Here is a 25,034-nt window from a genome sequence, read left to right as displayed (position 1 = left end):
GTTGGTTCTGCTGGTAGTCAGCTCTTCTTCCTGGGTGGTGTGTGTAGACATTGCTAATCTTGCCAGATTGGGGAGATAGAATGTGAGGAGCTGGAGCTGTTGATAGGCAAACATCTGTCCAGAGGGGCTATGTTATAATAACCCATATGTTTCTATATGGAGATGTGTTGCCTCTCATCTTAAGCTTCCTGATTATCTGTAAACCAGCTCAGTAATGAGCAGAGATTATTGTGTAGTGGTGGTGTTGGTCTGCACATTCTTCTTTTACACTCCATGTAGTCAGGCTCAGCTAGGCAATAACTGAGAAGCTTCTTACTGGCCTATACCCATAAGATAATCTCTAGGTTTGAGTAGTTGGAAGAGCTACCCAGCCGTGCCTTTTTGGTGTTAAATTGGTTGTTGCTCCGTTGTCTTGCCTCTGGGAAGTTGGAACATGGAACAGAAAGCTGAGCAAGGGGTATGGAGAAAAGTTTCCCACCAGGTGGCACTAGCCTGTCACAGCTACCCTTGGAAGCTGCAAGGTATTCCTGTTTGATTTTTCTCTTTGGGATAAATGTCTCTGAGGTTCTCATTTAATTTCCAGGTTCTGCCCTGACAAGGGAGATTTAAAAATAGTGTAAAAGTTTCTCAGAGTTAGTCATTACACTTGAGACTAATCCAGTGTACTAAATCATTTGTGCTGAATCTGGATTCTTGTTCAGAGAGTCAGTGTGTCTGAACCCATTGCGTATACTAGGCAAGTTTGAAACTGTTAAATGCTCTTGATGCAATTTGGGTTTAACTATTGTCACAAGCTCTGGCTTGTTACAAGTGCACTGAGGGCTGAACAACTAAACAAGCTCACTTATGCCTCCAGCCTTATGGAACCAGTAAATGGTTCTGTCTTGGTTTTGTGACTGCAATCAGACTGTAATCCTCTTTTATCTTCCATTGCTATATATTTTCCCCTCCTGGTTAATTTTCCAAAGTGTTATGCATTTGGTGAGAAATACAAGGAAAGAGATCCTTGCTTAGCATTTCCTACAAGTTTGCTTCTTTGGAGATATCTCTATGGAAATGTATGTTTTCCTTGAGTAATTAATTCCTCAGGCTCTTCTCTACTAGTTTATTCTAGGAACACATTCAAACCACTCAACAATGGATGCTTTCCAACTTGCTCTGTTTTTCTGGAAAAGCAGCTGGTTGTGCTGAGCCTTGCTCCCAGCACTTTAGCAAGGACCAACTCCTGACTAAAGGCTGCAGCTCTGCTAGACTGCCTGGCTTATGCAGCCTTAAATGGATTTTTTAGATGCTTTTTCCCTGTAGAACTGAGTATCTGGGCTGATCTGGATGAGGAGCCATGCCCTGGTGAGTGGCACTGGATGCAGAGGACTGTTGGGTGCCTGTTAAGAGTTAAGGCTGAGCTGTGCCCAGGATGTTGGCACTTTCAAGCTGCAGTTGTGGTGGCACTGTGCCTTGTAGTGCCTGTTGTGTTTGTGTGCTGTGGCAGTCCATGCCTCCAGAAACATGAGCATCTCACCAGCTCCAAGGATTGAAAGGTTTGCCATATTATTTTTTTCCTTGGTAAACGACAACTGGGGATGTAAAAGGTGGGGAAGGGAAGCCCATTCAGGAGTCAAGTGTTCCTGCTTGGCAAAGACACCCATGATCTGAGCCTTATCAGGGGCTTGGGAAGTGTAACCTGGAATTAGTGCAGTGTCATTAAGCATTTGGCAGCCAAATGCTTTGATACTAGAGGAACGGAAGCTTTAGTCTCATTGGCAGGTCTCTTGCTGTTGGAGCTGTATAGGGGTGTTTCTGTTCCTCCATCAGAGTAGCCTCAGTCCAAGGGAATCCAAACTGGGAAATGTCTGGCATGACAGAAGTGTCCTATCTCAGCTTTTCCTGAACCTTGAAAAAGAGATCTTTTGCTGGACGTCTCCCCCTCCCCTCCCCTTCCCTCCCCGCAGTTTCCGCTGCCCAGTGAAGGACAGTGCCAGAGGATGGAGTTGGAACCATCCCTAGAAGCATCCCAAGTACACTGAAACTGGAGATGGCCTGGGTGACCTAATAAATCTGTTTCCTGGCTCCATGGACAATGCAGGATTGTTCAGTGGGGCTCTTTGACCAGTTTAGTTTTCAATGGCTTAAGTGTTTTATTTTGCTACTTGGAAGGTTACTTGGGATCCCATTAGTCTGTGCTGATAAATTTAGCCTGGTATATGGATTGGCCTTTGATCCCTCCCCTTCTGCATGGTCTTACCCTCTCCACATTAAGTCCTCTCTTTCAAGCTATTGTGGTTGCTTTTACTCCATGACACCTTGGCATTCCATCTGTTGGCTGCTAAAGGAGAGGATTTAGAAAGGATAATACTGTGCATTGCTGTGTGCACCCTGTGCAAGGCTCTGCAGTTTCCTGCACAGGACTTCAGTGGCTTGTCTCCACTACACAGAACTATTCCAGGAATGTAAACTCTAGCAGTGAAAATGGTGAGCGCTCACTGGAGCCCTGTGCTGAGTGCTCCATGTTGTCCTGGTCTCTGCAGGGAGAGCTGCTGGTACCCCCAGTGCAGGGCTGCAGGGCCCAGCAGATGTACAGGGTGGATCTGCCTGTGGAGCAGGCAGCCCTTTTGATATGTGAGATGCTTGTTTGTGATTCGGGTGCTTGCCAAGAGAGGGGCCACAGCAGCCAATTGTCAAGAGTTGCCTCACCTGAGCTAATTACCCACCCTGGAAAGTACAGTTGATACTCATCATGGGTGCTGAGCCAAGCCTGTCCTGGGGAAGCAGGGAGCTGCAGGGAGGCTTTCACAGAAATGAGAAGCTTGGAGCTGTGCCACTATTTGGTGCCAGAGAACTTTTGGGAGGGGAGCCCACAGCCCTCTGGGCCTGCTTCTCTACCTGCTGTCCTGCCAAGGCTGGTGAAAAATGGCAGTGGGAACCATAGGTGAGTGGGGTTTAGAAGACAGGGCAGCAGTGCAGCTCTGTAGTGTCTTGTGTTGCTGGAGCCTTCTCTGCTCAGACCCCTGGTGCAGGGATTGACTGAGGTGTTGGTGTGGCTGTGACCAGAGACTTTCTCCCCCATCCAGCCCCTGTATAGTGTGGTTTGCTCAGGAAAGGGATGGGTTCTCCCGGTGGTGAAGTGTCACTCGGTGGGGCTGCAGGATTGCCAGGCTGAGGGAGGTACCTGGCGCTTGGTAGTCCTGACCAGGACTCCTGCACTTCACTGCTCAGACTTTGTACACTACAAGAGAGCAACAGTGAGCAGTGGTATCTGGACACATATCCAGCAATCCTGTTTCCTATTTAGGAAAGGAAATGCCTTGTGTAAAGCTTTAGTGTATTCATTGCGTGGAAAAGCGGTGGACAAAAGGCCCATCCAGGCCTGACTGCCAGCAACAGCCATCCCGGGCTGCTGTGAGGCACGAGGCATGGCGGCAGGAGCTGGCTTTGTCTGCACTGGTGTGCCTGGAAGGGGTGAGCTGGAGCCCTGAACACCCTCATTAAAAGCTGCTTTACCCCACACGCCATCCAAAGAGATTGGATGGTTCTCACTTTTCCATGCAAGTCTCTGCTTCCCTGTCCTTTCCCCTTACACATTTTCCTTCCTCGGGGCTGTGAGGTTTTTAGTGGGGCTGCCAGGCTGAGGTTTGGCTTTGTTGCCCATTCAGACCATAACTGGGGATGCCCAGAAAAGCCATTTGAAGTGTGAGGCATGGAGAAGGATCTGACCAGGAATGGAAAATGGAGATGCTGGGATGGCAGCCTGAGGAGCTCCCAGCCTTGATCTGTGAGAGCAAGAGGGATTTTTTTCTGTGCAAAGAGGTGTCAACAGTACCTGTGCTGGCTCACCTGCCAGGTGCCCTGGAGACACTGCTCCTGCTCAGTGCCCCACCATCCACTGCTGAGCCTCTGCCATGGTCTGGGGTTATTTAAGGCTCCATATCCTGCTGTAGTGCGAGAGCTGCACAGCAGAGACAGCATGAGGATGACGAAGGAAGCTGGATTAAATGCCTGAAGCAAGGTTTGAGCATGGTTTAAGATACTGAAACAGGAGCCTGAATATCTGAGTGCTGTTCCTGGTTCTGCCAAGAGCCTGCAGTGTGACATGGAGCATTCAGGTTTTCGGGGCACTGCGTTAAGGTAGGTGCTGACACCAGGTGCAATGCACAGAAATAAAGCTGCTCCCCGTGCACTGCCCTCAGCACACAGCGACTCAGGTGTGCAAAGCATTTTGTAAAGCAGCTGCAGTACTGTGCACTGCTTTCTGCTTTGCATGTGACTTTTATCCTGAGTAGGCTTTTGGATAATGCTATAATGGGAACGTGCTGCTTATCTTTGATTTGTTATATTTAGGGAAGAATGAGTTGGCTCTTCTGGAGGGGATTTTTTTCTTCCTCATTTGAATGTTTAATCTAGGAAACTTCAGTGATGTTGCTTCACGATTTAGCAGTGGATGTATTTCAGCTTCAGGAAAGTGCACTCTGAGTTTATCGGGGTGCACTGTAGAGCTCAGCATTGTACAGATTCCTGTGTACCAAACCCATGGCCCCTGATTCAGGTCATGTCACTCTTGAGCAAAGCTCGTAGTGGTGGAGAAACAGGCTTGGTGTTCCCCATGAAACACTGAGGGTGGGATTTCCAGGAGGGGATAATTGCCCATGCCCCGGGGTCTCTCACAGGAAGCTTGGTGAAGAGTGGCTCTAGGAACTGGAGCAGCATGTGTCTGTGGCAAGTTCCTGCCTCTGCTCCCCTGGCATGAAGGATGCCCTGGCACACCAAGAGGCTGTCAGGGGGAGGAGATGGCAGGTAAGTGTGCTTGAATCTTGAGCATCTCAACTCCACGTGGCCGTTCTGCTTTTTCCACCCCTTCCCCCCGCTGGCTGCTGCAAGGCTGGAGGTCCCTGCTTCTCTCGGCTGCTGTCCACTCTGGTTCTGCGGCTTCCCCTGCTTTGTTTATTGCTGTTCCAGATGTGCAGCACTTGGCAGGAGCCCCTATGACGTGGGAACACAAGTATCTCCTGTTCCTGCCTCGCACGCGCAGCAGTGACTCACAGGTGACCTTGCCCCAGCTCTGCTGAGGGGGATGCAGGATGAGGTCCTCATGGTTCAAGGTGAGTCCTTAAGGTGGTGAGGGGGGGGCAGAGACAGGATGCTGTGCTCTTCCCTTCTTAGTGACAACACAGAGGGGTGCAGAAGTGCTGGTGATGTGGTTTCTGCAAGGACCTGGAGCTCTTGAGAGCCCCTAAGTTGTCACTGCTCTGGGGATGCATTATGTGGATGCAGATTGTACCCCCATTGCCATTGGGACTCTCACCCTGCTGCTCAGTCATCACCCTGGAGCTCCCCAGCATCCTGCCCCACAACTGTGGGGTCCTTGTGTGGGATGTACGTGTCCACCCGCCCTGTGCCATCCTGGGGACGCACCCTCCTGCTCGACGAGATGTGAAATCATCCTGGGGAGGTCTGGGGAGGGAGGAGTTCCCATGGTGACAGACAGCGATTCACCCGACAGGGCAGGGCGGGTACTTCGTCCTTTTTATTCCTTTCTTCTGGAGTCGGGCACCCAGCCAAAGAGCTGAAGGAGCAATGGCACAGCCTCGCGGGGGAGAGACACAGGGCAAGTCTGGTCTCGTGAACTGCATTAATCCCTCTGGAGCAGTTTCCCCTGCAGCCTGGCTGCTGCCCCACACGTAGGGGTGAGCCTGACCCTTCCTGCAGCATTGATTCCCTGGGTGCTGGCTCCCTGCAGTTTCCTCACCACCCTAACAGACTGATAAACAGATCTTAATCCTCCTTCCCATGGATTGTTGGTCATGTGTGAAACATTAAGGGCAGTATCCTGCAGCTGCTGGGGACCCAACACTGTTAGCCAACATACCCCTGCTATTGGCAAGTGTGGGTAAAAGAGCTCTGTGCTATCCACATGCCTTTATCAGAGCCCAAGGCCTGCCAAAGCCCCTTGCCCAGAGGCTGCAGCATGGCCCCAACTCTCTAGTGGTAAGAAACCCTTCCTGAGCCCCTGCCTGTCCCAGGCAAGGCCCCTGCCACACCCAGGTGTGAGCTGTGCCATCCCCTCCCTAGGAGCACGTGCCTGCAGGTCCTTGCTGGGCTGCACGTCTCCCACCTGCCCTCCAGCTGCGGGTGATGCTCCGCACGGCTCTGCCGGGCTCCCCTTGCGCAAGCAAGGAGCAGCCAAGCCCCAGAAAAGTGGGACAGGGGCTCTTTCATGAGTCCTGCCAGAAATTTATATAGAGCTGCAGGTAGTTTTTATGAAGGTTGGTGCAGGTTGTGAAACACTTCAATAGAGGCAGAGAGGAAGCATTGAGCAACCGCCCTGTCATCCCAGCCATCAGGCCTGCATCCCAGATGCAGGAGTGGGGAAGTGAGAGCAGGATCATGCAAAAGAGGAGTGAGAGAGAGACAGCCTTTCCCTGGCACAGGGGCTGTGAGAAATCTGGATTTGGTGAGATGAGGTGGGCAAACTCCTTCTCGTGCAGCTCCAGAGTGTGAGTCTCTTGCTGTCATTGTGAGCACAAGCTGGCGTGCTGCTCTGCCAGGGCCAGTGGTACCAGTGCCTGTGGGCTGGCAGCAGGAGGGACGGAGCATAAGGCATTAGTGGCTTGTTATTTCCATGTCTTGGGAAGGCAGTGTCAGTCCTCTGTGAGCTGTGGTGCAGCAGCAGGGTCCTAGGACAGAGGTCCAGCATATCCATCCTTGGGAATTGGGATAGAGGCCCCTGAGGACTGGCACTCACGAGGAATAGCCAAGGTATTCCTCATGGCAACACTTCTCCCCTGGGAATACAGCTATCCTGAGCTCCTGCAGCCAGGGAGGCATCTGTTGTTGCTGTTGAAAAGAAGAACAAATATACCCAGCCCCATCAAGCTGTGCAAAGCTCCTGCAAGGAGCAGATTCTTGCAGCATAGCTGGCAGCATCCCTGGAACAGCTCCAGCTCCCTAGGCCCACATGCTGCCTCTCTGCCTTTCTTCCCCCCTGCTTGGCAGTTGCTGTGAGCCTCTGTCACCACCCTACTCCCTCCCAGCACCCCATACCATGCTGCTGCCTTCTCCTGCAGGTTCTCCAGCGTCCATGGGGGCTCCCATGGCTGGGTTAGCCTTCAGCTGGCCTTGTGTCCTTGGTGCTGTGCTGGGAGCTGGGCAACATTTCCCAGAGAAGCTCAAGATTAGGCAGCAGAACAGATTCCATGTGCAGGGAAGGTGGTGCTGCCTTGCCCATCTACCCCTGTACCATCTGCTCCCAGCATGTGTTATGAAGGAGGGATGGGGCAGCCATGGCTTCATGGTGCTTGTCCCACTCTTATGGGGGACAAAGATTTGGGAACTCATGGGCAGCTTGTTCCCCCGTGTGACAGGGGCTGCTGTGTTCCTCTTGCAAGTGCCCTGGCTCTGCAGGTCTGGGCTCTGTCCTGGCCTCCTGCAGACACACCTGCTTTGCTGCTCCTGTGTGCCCTTCCAGTCCCCTGAAGCCATGGTGCCCCTGGAAGCCAAATTTGGGGCAGAGCACTTTGCAAGGCCAGGAGCAGCCCCTGCTGTGACAGCCCCCCAGCACCCAGCAGGGCCTGACCTGTCCCATCTGCCACACACCTTCTTGGAGGGATGCTGGTGAGGGCTCGAGGCGGTCAGAGGCGTGGCACCTTGGTGTTTGCAGGTAAGATGATTTCCTCGCTTTCTCCGGCGCTGCAGGGAAGCACCAGTGACCTGGCCTTGCCCCAAGCTGCTCTCCCAGGCTCTGGCTGCAGGAATGCCACCTTTCACCTCTGCATCTCTCGCCTGGCCCGAGGCGCTGGGCTGCCGACAATACCGGTCCCTGGGGAGCCCCGCAGAGTGCAGGGCTGGGCAGGCGGGCTGGGCAGCACTGGTGGGTGCAGGCGGGCACGGGCTGGCTCAGCCACCCAGCGTGTCGAGTCACGCTCTGCACACCTCGACCCAGCCCGTACATGCCCCGAGTGTGTGTGACGTGGGCTGGCAGCTCTCCTTCGGCTTCCCTTCATCTCCTCCTTCCTGCAGGCATCCGAGAGGAAATCGCTCCCTCTGCCCTGCCAGTCCCCGCTCCTGCATTGCAATGGGTCCCTGGGTCTCTCTTCGTGCACCCCACGCCCGGCTGTGCCCCAGGTGCTGCCAGCCACTGCCTGCTGCTTCCTGCAAACCCTGCAGCCAGGACTGCGCTGGGAGCTCCTCAATCCTCATAACCCCAAGGCAGGGAATTTTTATCTGCCCCTACAAAGAAGCAGGAGTTTCCTTTCCATAGCTGCATGTGCTGGGCTGGCTGGGCATCTCCGGGGCATAAGCACCCCATGGGGCTGTCAGCTTGAGGAAAAGGCAGCACTGGTCCCATGAAGAGGTGCTGGGGGAGCTTTGCTGCACCTGGTTCCTGCATTTCTACCATCTCCTACATGCCCATTCTCAAGGGCAAGGCAGGTTGATTTTACTGAGCCCGGACCCAGCTGCAAGTGGGGACTGCAGGGCCAGAAGTGAAGGGCAGCAGCTTGTGCCTCAGTCAGTCGAGGAGCTGGATTCCTGCAGAAGAGCCAGACTGTGTGTGTGGCCACCTGCAGCATAGGACACTTCAGCCCCTGCCTGCATTCTGCTTACGCCTTCCCCCTGCCTCCCCCTGGGTCCCTGACACCCAGCCCAAGCCTCCCTGGGTATCCCCAGCATCACCCAAAGCCCAGCCACAAGATGCAGCTGAGGGCAGCTTTTTAACTAGGGACTCTAGAGCCCCATTCACTGGTGCTGGCTCCTTATCCTGCTTCCATCATCCCCATTGTCACCTTCCCTTTCTGGCATGCTGGCCCCATGCCATTGCAAAGCACTGCCAGCCCTTGGCAGAGCCCTGGTGGAGCCTGGCTCTCCCCTGACTTGCTGTTCCTGAGAAGCAGTCTGGCCTCTGCAGTCACGCTGACCAGGGCTGCCTTCTCCTGCACTACTTGGCCAAAGGGAGGGTCACATCCCCGTGGTGTCACCATTCCCTCCTGAGCCCATTTTGCATGGCCAGTGGGACCTGGCCACAGTCCAGCACAGGTTCGTGCGATGCTGATGTGCAGCTGTGCTGGCAGCAGCCTCCAGACACAACAGTTTACAGGCAGAAAAAACTTTCCATCCCTCCACAGCAGTTGTGGGAGAGCCAGGACAGGCACCCACCCCATGGGGAGCCCTGGTGGGGGGACACAGCAGGCTCAGCCTGACCCCAAGCTTGGGGGTCAGCTACAGTGGGACACCTTGCCTCCATCATCCTTCAGTCACCAGACTGCTGCTGCCTGCACAGCAGCTGAGGTCTCCCACAACCAGGAGCATCCCCTTCACTTTGGACATTACAAGAGCTGCTGGGCAGAGAGGGCAGCTCATTGGTCACGACTTCATCCTGATATTATACTTTGATTCCTTTTGCCACAGGGATGTGGCCTTGGGCAGCAGCAGGATAGAGGGTGCTCTAAGCTATCCCCTCTGGCACAGAGGAACTGGGAGGTTTCTGTCTGTTTCCCTTGTGAAGTGCAGCCTGGAGGGCTGGCATGGCTTTTTTTCCCACCCCAGACCCATCAGGATAGGTCAGCAGGTGGTAAGGGCTGGCCATATCCCAACCTGGTCTATTTTGTGGTCTCTTGGGTTGCTGGGTTGTCCCATGGGGTGACACAAGCGTTCCCTAAGGCTGCACTGTGTCACCCTGTCCCTCTGGGCTCTCCCCAAGCTGACTGGTGATAGCCGGGAGCCCCTTTCCTGGCATGCTGGGCTGGGTGCCACATCATGGAGCTGGCGGTGGCTGGTGCTGGAAGACATTCCTGGAGCATGTCTCAACTGGCCTCTGTGGCAGACAAGGTTCCCCCTCCAGGCTCTGGCCAGCTCCTCCACTCCTCCCCTGCCTCGGCATTAGCCCCGTGCTGCTCCCCTCCCCAATGTAAAAGTGCTGGGAGAGGTGGCTTCTCCCTCCCAGCAGCCCCAGAGCTGTCCCACGCATCCCCACGGGCTGGGAATGCTTATGTCATGCTGGAGTGAGTGAGGAGCTCTGCAGGACCACAGTAGGGCCAGAAAACTAAAATCCTGTAAGGGTTGTGCTGAATCCCAGCCCATGTCAGATCAGCACCAGAGGCAGTGGCTGCAGTGGGTGGAGAGGGTGGGCAGAGGATGGGGGCAAAAAGCCCCACAGCAGCACGAGTGAGCAGGCTCTGTACCTCACCATGATGCGTGACTCATCCCGTCCCAGAGAGCTGAAACCTCACCTGGGGCTGAAGATTTTCTTGTTTCTCACTAAGGCAGCAGTGAGGCCTCATGCCTGGCAAGCTGGGGCGGGGAGAAGCTCAGCTCCTGTGCTTCCCTTGTGCACACTCTCAAACCAGGGGCTTCCCTTCCATGGGGGTGTCAAGACCCCTGTGAGGCTCAGGGTTAGTGCTTGCCTTGGCAGTGCCCTGCAAAGACCACCTCTGGAGCTGTCCTGGAATGTCTCATGATGTGGCCAGCTGTTGAGTGTCATTTGGGAACCAGGTTGGCATGTACAGGTGAGGAGCTGGGGTCAGGGTCAGCCCTACAAACTTTGTTCAGTGTCTATGTAGAGGAATCAGCATGCTCTGGGGCCAAGCTGGGTGCGAGATGGGGAACCCCGGATCTGGGCTGTGGCAATGACTAGTGGCTGGGCTGCCAGCCTTCCAGGCTTTGAGAAGGGATTACAGCCTTTCAGGATGTTCCCGGAGGGACTGGCGTGCAGCGGCGCGGGGGTGCCCGTGAGTCACTCACACCTGGTGCTCTCCGTCTGCAGAGGCAGGACCGTCCCGCGCCGGGGGCCGCAGATTCCTTCCCTGGTCCTGGTATGCGGAGGGAAGCTGGGAAACACCGCGGAGGCGGAGACACTCTGGTTTTGGGGACCCAGCAGCCCTGCGTGCCCCACTCCAGTGCACATGCAAGGGGAATACTGCTGACAAGATGCTGCCGGGCCCTCCGTGGGCGACTGGGGTTTGGGGACCACTCCAAACCAGTGCCTGACCCGGTCGTGGGGGCCGAGGTGGTGGGCAGAGCCCCTGGCATGGCTGTGAAATGTCGCTGCCCCGGTGCCGCTGCCTACGGTGCCCGCTGGGCGATGCTGGCCCCCGCGCTGCCCCCGTTCGCCGGGGTGACCCCCAGGCGCCCGTGCCCTGTCGCCGGCACCGCGCCGTGGGGCTGCTCCACCAGCTCCGGGCCCGGGGCCAGCCACAGAGCCCTTGGCAGGCCCCTCCGCTCCCTGTTTAACGAAGCCCCTTGTCTAATTGGGACAGGCCGCCCTGTCTTCATTAAACGGGCTCTGGCGGGAGGAGGGTTTAGGGATGGTCCTGACCTGAGGATGCTGGACTCACGGCCGGACCCACAGGGCTGGGGCAGGCAGGGGCAAACCTGCGGGCACGGCGAGCTTCAGAACCCGCCCGCCAACTTTGGGGGCCAGGGCTGAGGTCTAAGGAGAGGAAGGCTAATGAAGAGGAGGGATGCGCTGCTTGCTGTACCTTTAAGAAGAGCGAGGGCAACGCCGCTCCTCCCCTGCCTGGGAACAGCTTGTGCCTGGGAAAGTTGCCTGCAGCCGACCCTGGAGCATCTTTGCTCGGTGGCCGGTGGCCCTGCCCCCGGCCCCCAGCTGTGAGGTGGCCCTGGGCCCCAGAGATCCCCACTCTTGCTCCTCTTGCTGCCCACAAGAAGATGCCCTTGGACCTGTCTGTCCATTGCCCTGCCAGGAGCCGGAGGGAAGCCCCTGGGGCAGTGCCCAGCAGGGCACAGGTACGTGGGGTGCTGGGGACAGGGAAGGCGGGCTGACCAAGGGGACAGAGGGTAGGTGGCACGGGGTGCATGGCAGGTTCCTTGAGCCAGGGTCAACCCCAGGTGAGCACAGGCACCACTGGGGAGGATGAGGTGCTGTGTGATGTGCCCCAAGGAGCAGTGTGGTCCCACAGGTGCCCTGGGGGTGAGGAGCACCCTGAGGGTCAAGGGTGCACCCTGGGCTGAGGAGGAGCCTCAGGGGACTGTTTCATAGTCACAGGAGGGGCAGAAAGTGAGACCAGGGCGACACAAGGTCCTTGCCTGCCTTGTTGGGCATCTTCTCCCTTTCGCCTCCTCCCAGCAACTGCAGCCACATCACCAGTGGCTTTCCACCAAGTTTCTCCAGCTCTGGGATAGGTCTCAGGCACAAGTCTGCTGTGAGACAGTGTTTTGAGCAGGGCAGGATGATGTTCCCACAGCTGACTCCAGCACAGATCCCGTACTAGAACCATGGGTGCTAGGGTACCCCCAGCTGTGTGTGCAGGAAAGATCCTGGACGAGGCCTGGCTGTCCTGCAGCCTCGTGGGAGCTGCACTGGCATGGGGAGCAGCTCTTCACCACCAGTGTCCTTCCCGGGGCTAGTGCTCAGAGCCAGGCTTTAACCCAGATGGTGCCAGGGGCTCAAGTCCCTGTGGCAGCTCCATCCAGGTCTGCCTGGATCCAGGCTCCAAGTCTCCAGGACACATTCCCCTGAGATGGATGGATGGATGGATGGATGGATGGATGGATGGATGGATGGATGGAAGTTGGTGGAAGTGGGTGGCCAGCTCCTAGCTGGCAGGTGCCAGAGCTGCTCACCTTCCTGAAAGATGCAGATGCTGGAGGGGAAACTACCCTGAGCCTTACTGGAGCCCACTCAGCCCCTCACAGAGGTCTCGGTGGCAAATCCAGCAGCAACTGTTCCCAGGTGTCCAGCCCTCTCCTGCTTCGTTCCCATCCCGGAGCCGCTGCACGCCGTGCAGCCGCGGGGCAGCTCGAGGTGACACTGGAGCGGGAAGAGCCTGAGGAGCTGCTTTCTTTCCTTCCTTCCCTCTCAGGGGAGCGGGTGGGAAAAGCCCTTTGGGCGGCCGGGCTGGGCGGGGGCCGCGCCGCTCCGCTCCCCCCCGGACCGTGCTCCGGGCCGCCCTCCATAAAGGGGCGGGAGCGCCGGGGGCCGGTGCGCGCCGGCACCGCCTGCGCCCGGCACGGCTCGGCACGGAACGGCTCGGAGCGGTGCGGGACGGAGCGGCCCCGCGGGGGCGGTGGGTGAGCGTGGAGCTGTGGCGGGGGTCCCGCCGCGGGTGGGGGGCACTGCGGGGCAGGTCCGAGCCTCCGCGCGGGCACCCGTGGGCACTCGCCCACCCTCCCGCGGCGGGGCTCGCACCGCTCGGGCCGGGCTGTGCTTGGGCTGGGAGCCGGCGCAGCCATCGCGGGGGTACCGGGCCGGGCGCCCTCCGCCGCCGCGCGCGTGGAAGCGGCGGGGCAGGGGGCTGGCAGGCAGGGCTGCCCACGCTGGCCCCCCGCTGCCCTAGAGCACCTTCCTGGGGCGGGAGGAGCCCCTGCGGGCCGGGGGCCAAGAGCAGCAGCGGCCGGGGTGCGCCGCTGCCGATGCCGTGGCGTGGGGCAGGGGAAGGGGTGGCGGAGGCAGAACCCGGGCTGTAGCCGGGCCAGACGCTCTCTGTATCCCCCGCACCGCGGACAGCCCCACCGGCTGTGCACGGGCCAGCTACTGCCCGCCTGTCCCGGCCCGAAGCGGGGCTCTCCCTGCGCCGTGGGGTACCTGGAACGGTACTGGCACCCTGCTCTCCCAACGCTGCCAGGCGTTCTGGCACGGGTGATGCTAGGAACCTCCCGAACTGCTGTCCCCAAGGCTTGGGGCTGGTGTGAGACTGTGGTGGCAGCATCCTATCCTGCAGGCTCCCACGATGAGCAGCCAACTCCTGCTCCTGGCTGTGCTCCCGGCGCTCCTGCATCCTCCAGCTGCCGTGGCACAGAAGAGGAACCAAGGTAGGTGCTGAGCACTGGGTCCACATGGTTGGGTGGGACAGTAAGATCGTGCTTCAGCACCAATGTGCCACAGTGCCAGTCTGTGCCCTGAGTGCTGTCACTGCTCCACAACAGTGTGTGAGGATGTGCTGGAGGCTGACATCGCCTTCCTGGTGGATGGCTCATCCAGCATCGGAAGGAACAACTTCCGTGCTGTCCGCACCTTCATGGAGGAGCTGGTGGGGCCCTTTGTGCAGGTGGTGGGTGAGAAGGCAGTGCGCTTTGCCATGGCACAGTACAGTGATGACCCACGGTGAGCTCAAAGGAGGGGGCATGTGGGGTGCAGGGTGGCAGAGCTGGGAAGTGACAGTGTCCCCCTGCACTCCCCAGGGTGGAGTTCTCATTCTCCCAGTACACTGATGGCATAAGTGTCCGGAGGGCCATCCAGCAGCTCAGCTACAAGGGTGGCAATACGCGGACAGGCGCTGGCTTCCGCTACATTGCTGACAACTTCTTCGGCCCCACGCAGCGACGGCCTGGGGTCCCCCAGGTATGTGCAGAGCAATGCCCCTGGCAACATGGGGAGAAGTGTCAGGTCCATGGACCCCATGCTGGATCCCACAGTTCTTTTCTGGCCCTGCAGATCTGCATTCTCATCACGGATGGCAAGTCCCAGGATGATGCCGAGGGGCCAGCAGCGAAGCTGAAGAGCCAGGGCATCAAGGTCTTTGCTGTGGGTGAGTGAGGCTTCTGCACCACATGAAAGAGTCTTCTGCTTAATTCAGGTTCTTCCTTCACCCATCATCTCCCTCTGTCACAGGTATTAAGAATGCTGACCGCAAGGAGCTGATCCGTGTGGCCTCGATGCCTACGGAGGCCTTCTTCTTCTATGTCGGTGATTTCAAGCTGCTGGACACACTGGTGCCACTGATAACACGAAGGGTGTGCACGACTGTTGGGGGCACCCTGCGCCTGCTGGGTATGGGCCCCCATCCTCCTCCCTGAGGGGCACAGGTGTTGACACTGCTAGGTGCCAGACTGTGCACCCTTAGCACCCGACCCACCCCCAAAATGACCTCCTGGCTATCCCATCCCATTAGGCACACATCTGTGCTGCCACAGCAATATCTCCTCTCTGGTTCATGCACTGTGGAGCTAACAGCCTCTGTGCTACCCCACAGGTGGGCCAAACCACACTGGCCCCTCCAACCTGGAGATCCCAGAGCGGGGCCTCAACCATCTGCAGATCCGCTGGAGAGCAGCCAGTGGCCCCATCACCGGCTACCGGGTGCAGTACGTGCCACTGACAGGGCTAGGGCAGCCCATCATGGCAGAGAGGCAGGAGGTGAGTGCCCCCACCTGACTGCTCAGAGTTCCTGGGGGTTCCTGGTGGCTCCATGTGTGACCTGGGGAAGATGAGGGGGTAACATTGTTCCTGCCCAGGTGAGCGTGGGGCCACGGGAGACAAACACTGTGCTACGGGGACTGCGTGTTGGGACAGAGTACCTGGTCACTGTCACCGCCCAGTACGCCAACAGCATCGGCGAGTCAGTGTCTGGCCGAGCACGAACCCGTGAGTGTCCGCATCCATAGGGAGGGGTGAGTGCAGGCATTGGGTGCCACAGCATATGGGGCTGGGGACTCATCTCTGCTTCTGTGTGCCTCCAGAAAGCCGTGCTGGCTCCGTGCTGGATTTTCGTGTGGTGGAGACTGGACCAACCTTTCTGCGGCTGGCCTGGCAGCCTGGCCCCGAGCCTCCCCAGGGCTACAGCCTCAGCTATACTGTGCAAGGTGAGGGGATGGTCCGTGCGAGGGTCGGTGCTGCCTGGGCACCCTGCCTTTGTGCAGCCCCCTGGGCAGAGGGATGCATGGATGAGCGCTGTGGGTGTGTATCCACCCACCTTCAGCACGGCAGCCGGCACGCGTGCGCTGGGTGTGGGGCGCGTGCGTGTGCAGAGGTGTGGAGGCAGCCTGTGTATTCCTACACCCAGAGGCTTCCTGTGCAAGGTTCAGGGTGTGTGCTTGGGCGTGCACAATGGCTGGGGGCCTGGCATGTGCCCCCATGACTGCTGCACATGGGGGGCAGGCAGCAGACCCCCGTCCCAGCCAGGGACGGGGTTGGAGCCACACACCTGGCAGCCTCACCCTGGCCTCGGGCGCTCCAGGGGGTGCCCCTGCCCTGGCCCACGTCCCAGCCTCTTCCCGGTGCTCCCCACCCCTGGCACTGACTGGCATCCTCAGGGCAGGGTGCAGGCCCACAGACACCCCTTCCCTGCTGGGCCTGGTGTGTGCTATGTCCCTGTGCCCCCCACACCCTTCCAGGAGCACCTCAAAGAGAGGAGAAGAGCCTGACAGGCAGCGCACAGTCAGCCACACTCAGCGACCTGCAGCCCGATACTGAGTACGTGGTGATGCTCCAGCCCCACTATGCACAGCAGCCTGCTGTCCCTGCCACCCTCACTGCCCGGACACGTGAGTACTGTGCCCAGCCCTGGGCCCAGCCAGGGTTAGGAATGGGTTCCCAGCACAGGGATGCCCCCCTCCAATCACTGTGCTCTACTGGCTGCCTGTGGGGGTGGGATGGGGATGCAGGTGAGCATGGCTACAAGGCGATGCTCTGGGCCCCAAAAGTTGCTCCCAGGGCAGGATGCAGCACTGTGTGCTCCCAATTTCCTTTGCAGCCTTCTGGGAGTGTTTCCACCGGAGCTTTCCTCCCATGACGTAGAAAATGTTGACTGAAAAAATGCAGGGTTTGAGTACAGTGGTCTGTGGGAGGAAAGTGTGGTTTCCACCAGGGCAGAGGCTGTTGGAAAGCATCTTCGGGCAGGAGTGGGGGTGAGGCCCCAGGGCAACACCTTTGCAAGCATCAGATTTTGGCAAACCAATTCCTTCAGCAGCCCCAGGCAGTCTTAACCCACAGAAAGTATTTAAGGCATTAAGAGGAAGACATTTGAGCTCCCTTTTGCACGAGTTTGATGCTTTGAAGGAGCCGCCTGGGCACAGGCTGCACTCAGTGACCTCAGTGTGGTTAGCATCCGTGAGCAGGGGCAAGGGGGCTTCCTGAAGACAGCGGTTTGCAGGTGAAGGTGCTTCCTGCTGCCCCCTGCCCCACTCTCACGTGGGAGATGGACAGTCACCTCACTTCCACAGGGCACCTGGTGGGCGTGCAGCACTTGACTGTCCACAACGTCTCAGCACAGAGTATGCTGCTGGCCTGGCAGTCTGTCAGTGGTGCGACCGGCTACCGGCTCTCCTGGGCAACCCGCACAGGTAGGCGCCTCTCCCAGAGCTTGTGGCCCTTCTGCTGGTGGCCCCTGTGAGGAAGGACAGGAGGGAGCTGGTGGCGCCTGCTGCTTGAACTCCCCAAGGGACTGCTGCACTGGCTCCCACAGGGCAGGACCGGCACAGGGTGGACCTGGATGCCAGGCAGATGTCGCATGCATTGGTGGGGCTGCAGCCCAACACCGACTATGTGGTGACGGTGGCCCCACTCTTCAGGCAGCTGGAGGGGCCCACAGCCACTGTGCAGCAGAGGACAGGTAGGTGTTGGGTACAGGTGATGCCATCCTGCTGCTGTGGATGGGAGGGGGCAGGGACCAGCCCTCATAGCCCCTATCCTTGCCATGTGCGGGGACCAGAGACATGGGCTTGGTGGCTGGCAGCAGAGTGGCACAAGGTACCCTGGCCCATGGGGTCCCTCTTGCAGAGGCAGGTACAGACCAGATGCTGCAGACCAACATCCTGGGCCCCACATCCATCCAAGTGCTCTGGACCAGTGCCCGTGATGCTCGTGGCTACCGTCTGGAGTGGAAGAGAGCCACAGGTAGGCTCGGGGTGCCTGTTGCCCCTGTGGGCCCTCCATTGCCAGCAACTGGCTGTGATTCTTCCCTTCCTGCAGGACCAGAGCCCCCCAGAACAGTGTCTCTCCCCAGCAGCACCAATACTTACCAGCTGATGGGGCTGAAGCCGGGCACCGAGTACCGCATCACCCTCTACACACTCTATGATGGTGGGGAGGTGGCCACCCCTGTCACCACCTTTCAGACAGGTGAGTGTTGCTGTGGGTCCCCTGAGTTGTCCCCCAGCGTTCCAAGCCTTTGGCATGGAGGGATGTCCCAATGGGCATTGCTCAGCCTGAGGACTGCCTTGGCCATGAGAACCCCCAGCTGTCTGGTCACAGCCCAGGATGAGTATGGGGGTAGTGCTCTCCAGGCTGTGCCGCTCCAGCTGTGCCACACATGTCCCCTCACAGGCGTGGAGGCACCCGTGGGTGCTGTGTCAGACCTGCGGCTCGTTGAGGAATCAGGCAGGTGGGTACGGCTGAGCTGGACCGGTGTCCCCGGTGCCACCGAGTACAAAGTGGTGGTGCGCAACAGCCAGGGTGAGTCTGTGGGCAGGGCCACGGGTGGCACCTGGGGGATCCTGACCAGCTGACACCGAGCCACTGCACTGCCCTACTCCGGCAGACGGCACGGAGAGGACGAGGCGCATCCCAGGCAGCCAGACGGGCCTGGAGCTTGGTGACCTCCGGGAGGGCATCACCTACCTGGTGCGTGTCTCGGCACTAGCAGGCAGCCGGGAGGGCAGTGCTGCCACGCTTACCATCCGCCTCAGTAAGTCCACGTCAGGGTTCGGAACCAGGAGTTCTGGTATTGATGTTCCCACTGTGGCACGCAGCTGTCTCTATCCCCCTGCAACCCCTTGGGATGGCAGCTTGGCTGTGGGGTCCCTTTGGATTCCCCAAGGTGATGCTGTGGTGCTATGGGGTGGTGCAGAGTATCCAGATGTGGGCAGCATTTCGGATCTGCGGGTGATGGAGGCCGGTCCCAGCCAGCTGCGGGTCACCTGGCGAGGGCTACCAGGTGCCGGGGGCTACCTGCTGACATGGCAAAGCAGTGACGGTGAGTGTATGGACCACAGGGTGCTGTGGCAGCAGTGCTGGAGCCCTTCCTATCCCAGCCATTTCTTAGGTCTGAAGAAATCCCGCTTCCTCCCTGCTGACCCCACCACCTTCACCATTGAGGGGCTGCACGCCAACATCGTCTACACCATCAGTGTCTCAGCCATTGTGGATGGCCGTGAGGGCAGCCCTGTCACTGCCACGGGACGGATAGGTGAGGTAACCCCTGCCTGACAGTGCTGTCTGGTGCCAGTGGCTGTGACGAGGGGTGACAGTGGCCCTCTTGGTGTCACAGTGCCGGAGCAGGTGGGGAGGGTGACCCAGCTGGAGGTGCAGGCAGCCAGGAGCAACGTTGCCCGTGTCACTTGGGTCGGTGTGCCGGGAGCCACTGCCTACCGTGTGGTGTGGAGCCGCAGGGACGGTACTGTGGGACGGGGATGGGGGAGGGCTGTGAGGGCAGCAGAGTGGGGGTCCTGATGCCACAGTCCTTGGCAGGGGGTTTGGAGAACAGCCGGCAAGTTCCTGGCCACACCAACTCCTTTGACATCCCCAACCTGGAGGGAGGCGTCTCCTACACTGTGAAGGTGACGGCACTCATTGGCAACCGGGAAGGCAACCCCGTCTCCGTTGTCGTCACCACCCGTGAGTGCTGGGGCAGGGGACATCACCCCAGGGTGGCACTGGGCACTCCTGCCCCTGACACCTGCCCCTCTACTCCACAGCTGAGGCAGTCCCCCTACGCCCTGTCAGTGGCTTCCAGGTGACCGAGGCCTCGGAGCACCACCTGCGCCTGACCTGGCTGCCAGTGGCTGGCAGCAGTGGGTACCGTCTGTTCTGGCGTCTGGCTGAAGGTAAGCCCAGCTGGCTGGAGCCCTGCATCCCTGCCAGCCCCCACCCGCACCCCCTCACCCCTCTCTGCCCCTGCCAGGGGGGCCCCAGCATAGCCAGCAGCTCCCAGCCACCTCCAGCTCTTATGCCCTGTCGGGACTGGAACCGGGCCGGCACTACCATATCAGCATCACCAGCCTGGCAGGGAGCCGGGAGAGCAAGCCAGCCACCATCACTGCCATCACCAGTAAGGGACTGCCTGCAGTCAAGGCAGCATAAGCCCCCTGACACATGGCTTGAGCCCAGAGGGGCATCCTGGGACTGGACTGTCCCAGCATTGGGCTGGGTAGGGAGCATGTTGGGACCTGCCCCATGAAGCTGGGACACCCTTTCCTCCCCCTTGGTAGCTGCCCCAAGCCACATCACCAGCCTGCGGGTGACAGAGGTGCAGAGGGATTCGGTGACTCTCACCTGGACCCCAGTCCCTGGTGCCTCTGGCTATGTCCTCTCCTGGAGCCCTCCTGCAGGTGAGATGAGTGGGTGGCCCCAGGACAGTGGGCAACATCCCCGCAGGGGCTTGCTGATCCCTCTGACTGTCCCCTGGATGGCAGCTGGTGGGGAGAAGGGGCGGACGCTGCCCAGCACTGCCAGCTCCCAGCAGGTCTCTGGGCTGCGCCTGGGCCAGCGCTACACCTTCACCCTCCGGCCACTCGTGGGGAGCGCGCCAGGTGCTGAAGTGTCCATCAGTGAGCGCACAGGTACTGCGGAGTCCCTGCAGGGGTGGGCTGAGCTTGTCTCCACTCTGGTGGTGGCTTCACCCCTTCCTGTCCTGCAGTCTGCAGGGATGCCCTCGGTGACGTGGTCTTTCTAGTACACGGCACCCGCAACAGCTCCTCTGGTGCCAACGCTGTCCGCACCCTCCTCTCCAACACCGTGTCCGCCCTGGGGCGCCTGGGCCCTGAGGGCACACAGGTAGGCTGCTGCCACAGCACTGGGGGCACGGGGGGGTCATGGGTGGGCTGTGGTGCCCACTTGCTGCCCTGCACCCTTGCAGGTGGCCCTGGCCACATACAGCTACCGCAGCCTACCCTGGCTGCTCCTCAACCGCTCCAGTGACCTGGCGACCGTGCTGGAGCAGATCCGTGCCATGCGCTATGAGGAGCCCAGCGGCAACGCCATCGGTGAGGGGCGGCACTCGGAGCTGGGGCAGTGGTTTCCGGGATCCTGCTGACTGTCCCTTCTTCCTTCTCCCTCTCTAGGGGCAGCCATCACCTTTGCCAGGACCTACCTGCTGAGTCCTGGCGCAGGGCACCGTCCCGGGGTGCCAGCAGTGCTGGTGATTCTGGCTGACAGCCCCTCTGGGGATGATGCCATCACTGTGGCCAGGGATGTCAAGGCTGGGGGTGAGGATTAATAGGGTCTCATCAGGATGTGCAGGGACTTCTGTGGGGTGCTGAGGGTGCTCTCTGCTCAGGGGTCCAGGTGCTGGCAGTGGGCATGGAGGGGGCAGACCGGGAGCAGCTCCGGCGCATGGTCACCAGTGAGGACCCACGGTACCTCTACCATGGCAACCTGGCAGAGCTGGAGGGAGAGCTCACCGATGACCTCTGCACCATCATCTCCACCAGGGTAAGGGCCTGAGTACTTCGGGGGGGTGTGGAGGGGGAGCAGTCCCATGTAAGCCAGAGGATCTCTGATCCCTGGGTTCACACAGGCTTGTCTTTTCTTGCCAGCCGGTGCCGAAGCCAAAGCCCTGCACTGTGAAGTGCCCCAAGGTGAGCTTCTCAAGGCTGTGCCATGCTGTGCCGTGCCACAGATGCTCAGCGTGGGTCATGGACCCCTAGCTGCTGACAGCCGAAGCCAAGTGGGGAGTTAAGTACAAGAGTGCCGGCCTCTAACACCTTCCCTCTGCCCCCTTGCAGGGCGAGAAGGGAGACCGCGGTGAAGCAGTGAGTGCTTTGGTGACACCCCGCCACCAGCTGGTGGCTTTGGGAGGTTTGCATCTCCCAAACCATGCTAACATCAGCTCACAGGGGATGTTCACTACTGGCTTTGTCTCTGCAGGGACTGCAAGGACGTATGGGACCACCAGGTCTCCCTGGGCAGCCGGTAATAACCTGATGGAGGGGGGAAGAAGAGGGGCAGCTCCCTGGAGAGGGCAGTGTCATGGTCCCCATGTCCTCATGTTGCCTTGTCCCTTTGTCCTGCCAGTGGGTGGGTGTGGGGCAAGGACATGTCCAGCCCTTGCTATAGGGATAGACAGGCAATACCTCTTGACCACCACCTGCCAGCCAGCCTGTCCTCTCCACTGTGTCTCCAGGGTCGCCACGGGCTTCCTGGCTCTCCAGGACCACCAGGGCCACAGGGTCCACCAGGAGAGAGTGCCGAGGGTCCGGGCAAGAAGGGTGACAGGGTGAGTACCTCTGGTCCCTCACCTAGGCACCCCAGGATCCCTGGACACAGTGACCTGGCTCCATGGAGCCTCTCACTGCCCCTTGTCCCTTTGGTCTCCACACCCACGCTGGAGGGGAAATCCTGCTGAAGAACACTAGCCCAGCCCCACACTGCACCCTCACAGCCCAGCTCAGCACATGGGGAAAGGCACCCTGCAACCCAGCTCTGCCTTGGGGCTGCCCTGAGCTGCCAGGGCTGGGACCAGCACTGCCTGGGGCACTGAAGGAGTCTGGCAGTGCTGGGGTACACCAGATGCTGGCATGATGCTCCTCTGTCCTGCAGGGATTTCCTGGAGCTGAGGGGAGACCAGGAAGCCCTGGGCGCCCTGGGAATCCTGGATCACCTGGGCAGCCAGTGAGTAAGGGTGTCCCTTGGCTTTGCTGCTGCACAATGGGCTCTTCCCATGGCCCTGCCTGCTCCCTGAGCCAGCCTCTGCTTCCCTGTTCCCTGTACTGGGGGAGTCTCAGGAGCTGGCAGGGTCACTGCTATCTCCTGTGTGTGTATCCCAGGCAAAGTGTACTGTCTAGCCTTGCTTTGGCTGGAGATGCCATGCCATGCCATGCCATGCCATGCCATGCCATGCCATGCCATGCCATGCCACCCCACCCCATTCCATCTCATCCCATCCTCACTCCCCTGGCTGGCAGGGATGTGTTCACCTCCTGAGCTGTTGTTTTCTAGGGCATCCAGGGCATCCCTGGTCCCCGAGGGGATCCTGTGAGTATGGCCCCAGCCCTCCCCAACCCTTCTCACACCCAACACCCCCTTTCATAATCATCTTTCCTTCCCAGGGGACACGTGGGCCCATGGGACTTACTGGCCCAAAGGGGGAGAAAGGTGAACCGGTATGTGATGGACAGGGGGCTGCCCCACAGGGGTCCCTGGGGAGCACTGGGGACCCTGGTGGGCATAGCTTGGTGCCTGGCATCTCCTGGCCCCAGGCTGTCCCCATCTCCCTGCCAGACTCCTGGCCTTGTGGCACTGTGGCCACAACAGGGCACATGCGGTCACTGATTTTTCCTCCCCCTGCTCGTGCAGGGAGAGCCCAGGGTGATCCCGGATGGAGTGCGGGGGTTGCCAGGCCAGAAGGGGGAGCCGGGTGTGCCGGTAGGTGTGGCAATACGGATGGGAAGGGGTCTCTGCCAGCACCCCCAGCGCACACCTCAGCCTCAGCTGATGGAGCACCTCTGTCCTCCAGGGCAGCCCCGGCTCACCTGGGATCCCTGGCCCACGGGGGCCTCCTGGTGATCCAGGCCCCCCTGGTCCACTCGGACCCATGGGGCTACCGGGACCTCCTGGGGAGTTTGTGAAGGTACAATCCCCGATGCTGCATGGGGATGGCTGGGGGATGTGTGGGCAGAGGGATGGGGGAACAGGCAGCTGCTTGGAGCTGCTCCCCCGTGGACTCCTCCTGGCCCTGCTCCTGGGCTGTGCCCTCACCAGCTGTGCCTGCACACAGATGCTCGTGCCTGAGCTGTTGCTGGCACTGGGCACTGTGGGGAGAGGCACTTGGCATGCACATACCCTAATGCCACTGATGATGGGCTCTACCCAGCATGTTCCTCTTCTGTTCAAGGAGGGCATGGGAACAGCCCAGAACTGCCCTTATTTGCTTTTTTCGCCCTTGCAGGGAGAAAAGGGTGACCGAGGAGAAAGGGTGAGTGGCTGTGCATTTCCCTGACTCCTCCACCCTGCTGGATGGAGGTCCCTTGAGTGTCCAAGGGCCCTGCAGCCCCTCAGGGTGCTGGGGAGGACTGAGCCCTCAGCGCAACCACACAGGAGCTGACCCTTCTCTCTGTAGGGCCCTCCTGGATTCGTAGATGGGGCAGTACCTCGAGGGGACCCTGGACCCCCAGTGAGTTGAGCCCCTTGGCCAACAGGGTTGGCAGAGGGGATCAGGGCTGCAGTGGCTATGTGTGCCCAGGGCTGAGTCACATCCCAGGGGCTGAGATTTTCTCTCTTGCAGGGCCTGCCTGGGGACCCCGGGCCTCGGGGACCTGCTGGGCCCCCTGGTCTGAAGGGAGAGAAGGTAAGAAGGTGGCAGGAATGCTCCCCACTGAGGCTGGACCTCACACCACTCTCCAGTGATGATTCCCATCTAATGGGCATCCCCATGTCATGAGCATGGCTGTCACCTTTCCAAATCCCCAGGGTGATGGCACAGAAGGTTTCCCAGGGCCACCTGGCCGCCCCGGAGACCCAGGAGACAGGGTGAGTTTCCTGAGAGAAGGTAAGGCAGGCAGGAGCTGGCCATGCCAAGAGCCAAACCCCGAGGGCACTCCTGCTTTGAACAGCCTGGGCATTTGCCTTGTCACACCAAAGGTGACAATGTCTCCATTCTCCTCTGCAGGGTCCTCGGGGACCACCGGGGGAGCAGGGCAGGAAGGTGAGCGGTGCAGGGACCGAAGGGATGCTCTTGCCATGCCTTTGGCAGAGAGAAGGGGGTTCTGGGTTCTGTGCCAGGACCCAGGATGTCCCCCAAAGGTCCTGCTGCCCCTGACCCTTCGTTTCTCCTATACCAGGGAGACCGTGGGGCACCGGGCGAGCTGGGAGAGACGGGCGAGAAGGTGAGAGGGTGCCAAAGCAGACTGGCATTGGCCAGTCCTGGTGTCCCTGAGGCCTGGCGGTGGCAGTGCCTGGGGATGGCTGTCACAACCCAGTGGTCTTGGGTGGGATTAAGGACTGACTCGTGAAGAGCTCTGGGGCAGTGTGTGGGGTGGGGGCAGTGTGATGTAGAGGAAGGAAGGCTCCCTGAAAGCCTCCTCTGCTTTGCTCTGCAGGGAGACCGTGGTGTGCCAGGCCCAGGGGGTGAGAAGGTAGGTGCACTGGGGCAGCTGTGGCATGGTGGAGTGATGCCTATTCTGCCCTGGAGCAGCCACCCTGGCAGGGGGTGGCAGGATGCCCACACACCTTCCTCTTCCTCCTCTCCTGCAGGGTGAGATGGGAGCCCCAGGACACCCAGGGCCATCAGGCAGAGAGGTGAGCCAGGGTAGTGGGTGTGTGGATCCAGGAGCTGCCATGCCCTGGGTGCACCTTCCCAGGCTCTGCCAGCCCCCTGAGGTCTCTAATCTTGCCACAGGGAGCTCCAGGACCAACTGGCCCGCGGGGGGAGAAG

General features: G+C 59.6%; 1 protein-coding gene across 9 annotated transcripts in view; it reads left to right on the top strand.

Annotated features, from left to right (window-relative positions):
• Positions 1-11,657: 11,657 nt before the first annotated feature.
• Positions 11,658-25,034, top strand: part of COL7A1 (collagen type VII alpha 1 chain) — a 30,950-nt gene continuing 17,573 nt past the window's right edge. For 8 of the 9 annotated variants that reach the window (XM_053989076.1, XM_053989074.1, XM_053989073.1 and 5 more), the window contains exons 1-46: positions 11,658-11,733; positions 13,668-13,758; positions 13,873-14,050; positions 14,128-14,287; positions 14,381-14,474; positions 14,558-14,716; positions 14,919-15,082; positions 15,181-15,310; positions 15,406-15,528; positions 16,060-16,209; positions 16,888-17,007; positions 17,130-17,276; positions 17,444-17,560; positions 17,636-17,785; positions 17,990-18,118; positions 18,204-18,350; positions 18,513-18,638; positions 18,708-18,851; positions 18,933-19,058; positions 19,133-19,279; positions 19,360-19,488; positions 19,566-19,712; positions 19,873-19,992; positions 20,077-20,223; positions 20,301-20,437; positions 20,520-20,646; positions 20,725-20,868; positions 20,940-21,094; positions 21,199-21,240; positions 21,388-21,414; positions 21,530-21,574; positions 21,786-21,878; positions 22,202-22,273; positions 22,601-22,636; positions 22,711-22,764; positions 22,958-23,026; positions 23,118-23,231; positions 23,550-23,576; positions 23,721-23,774; positions 23,886-23,948; positions 24,071-24,130; positions 24,270-24,305; positions 24,442-24,486; positions 24,700-24,735; positions 24,854-24,898; positions 24,999-25,034. In XM_053989076.1, the coding sequence (XP_053845051.1) occupies positions 13,677-13,758; positions 13,873-14,050; positions 14,128-14,287; positions 14,381-14,474; positions 14,558-14,716; positions 14,919-15,082; positions 15,181-15,310; positions 15,406-15,528; positions 16,060-16,209; positions 16,888-17,007; positions 17,130-17,276; positions 17,444-17,560; positions 17,636-17,785; positions 17,990-18,118; positions 18,204-18,350; positions 18,513-18,638; positions 18,708-18,851; positions 18,933-19,058; positions 19,133-19,279; positions 19,360-19,488; positions 19,566-19,712; positions 19,873-19,992; positions 20,077-20,223; positions 20,301-20,437; positions 20,520-20,646; positions 20,725-20,868; positions 20,940-21,094; positions 21,199-21,240; positions 21,388-21,414; positions 21,530-21,574; positions 21,786-21,878; positions 22,202-22,273; positions 22,601-22,636; positions 22,711-22,764; positions 22,958-23,026; positions 23,118-23,231; positions 23,550-23,576; positions 23,721-23,774; positions 23,886-23,948; positions 24,071-24,130; positions 24,270-24,305; positions 24,442-24,486; positions 24,700-24,735; positions 24,854-24,898; positions 24,999-25,034 (4,653 nt within the window). In that variant the 5' untranslated portion in view covers positions 11,658-11,733; positions 13,668-13,676. Of the gene's footprint in view, positions 11,734-12,993; positions 13,014-13,667; positions 13,759-13,872; positions 14,051-14,127; positions 14,288-14,380; positions 14,475-14,557; positions 14,717-14,918; positions 15,083-15,180; positions 15,311-15,405; positions 15,529-16,059; positions 16,210-16,887; positions 17,008-17,129; positions 17,277-17,443; positions 17,561-17,635; positions 17,786-17,989; positions 18,119-18,203; positions 18,351-18,512; positions 18,639-18,707; positions 18,852-18,932; positions 19,059-19,132; positions 19,280-19,359; positions 19,489-19,565; positions 19,713-19,872; positions 19,993-20,076; positions 20,224-20,300; positions 20,438-20,519; positions 20,647-20,724; positions 20,869-20,939; positions 21,095-21,198; positions 21,241-21,387; positions 21,415-21,529; positions 21,575-21,785; positions 21,879-22,201; positions 22,274-22,600; positions 22,637-22,710; positions 22,765-22,957; positions 23,027-23,117; positions 23,232-23,549; positions 23,577-23,720; positions 23,775-23,885; positions 23,949-24,070; positions 24,131-24,269; positions 24,306-24,441; positions 24,487-24,699; positions 24,736-24,853; positions 24,899-24,998 lie in introns of those variants that run through there. The other variant, XM_053989070.1, reaches the window with a different exon arrangement.

This window comes from Vidua macroura, chromosome 13 (assembly GCF_024509145.1).
Source record: "Vidua macroura isolate BioBank_ID:100142 chromosome 13, ASM2450914v1, whole genome shotgun sequence".
In the NCBI taxonomy this organism is placed as follows: domain Eukaryota; kingdom Metazoa; phylum Chordata; class Aves; order Passeriformes; family Viduidae; genus Vidua; species Vidua macroura.
Note: the sequence above shows the minus strand (reverse complement) of the source record. Positions and strands in the feature narration are given on the sequence as shown.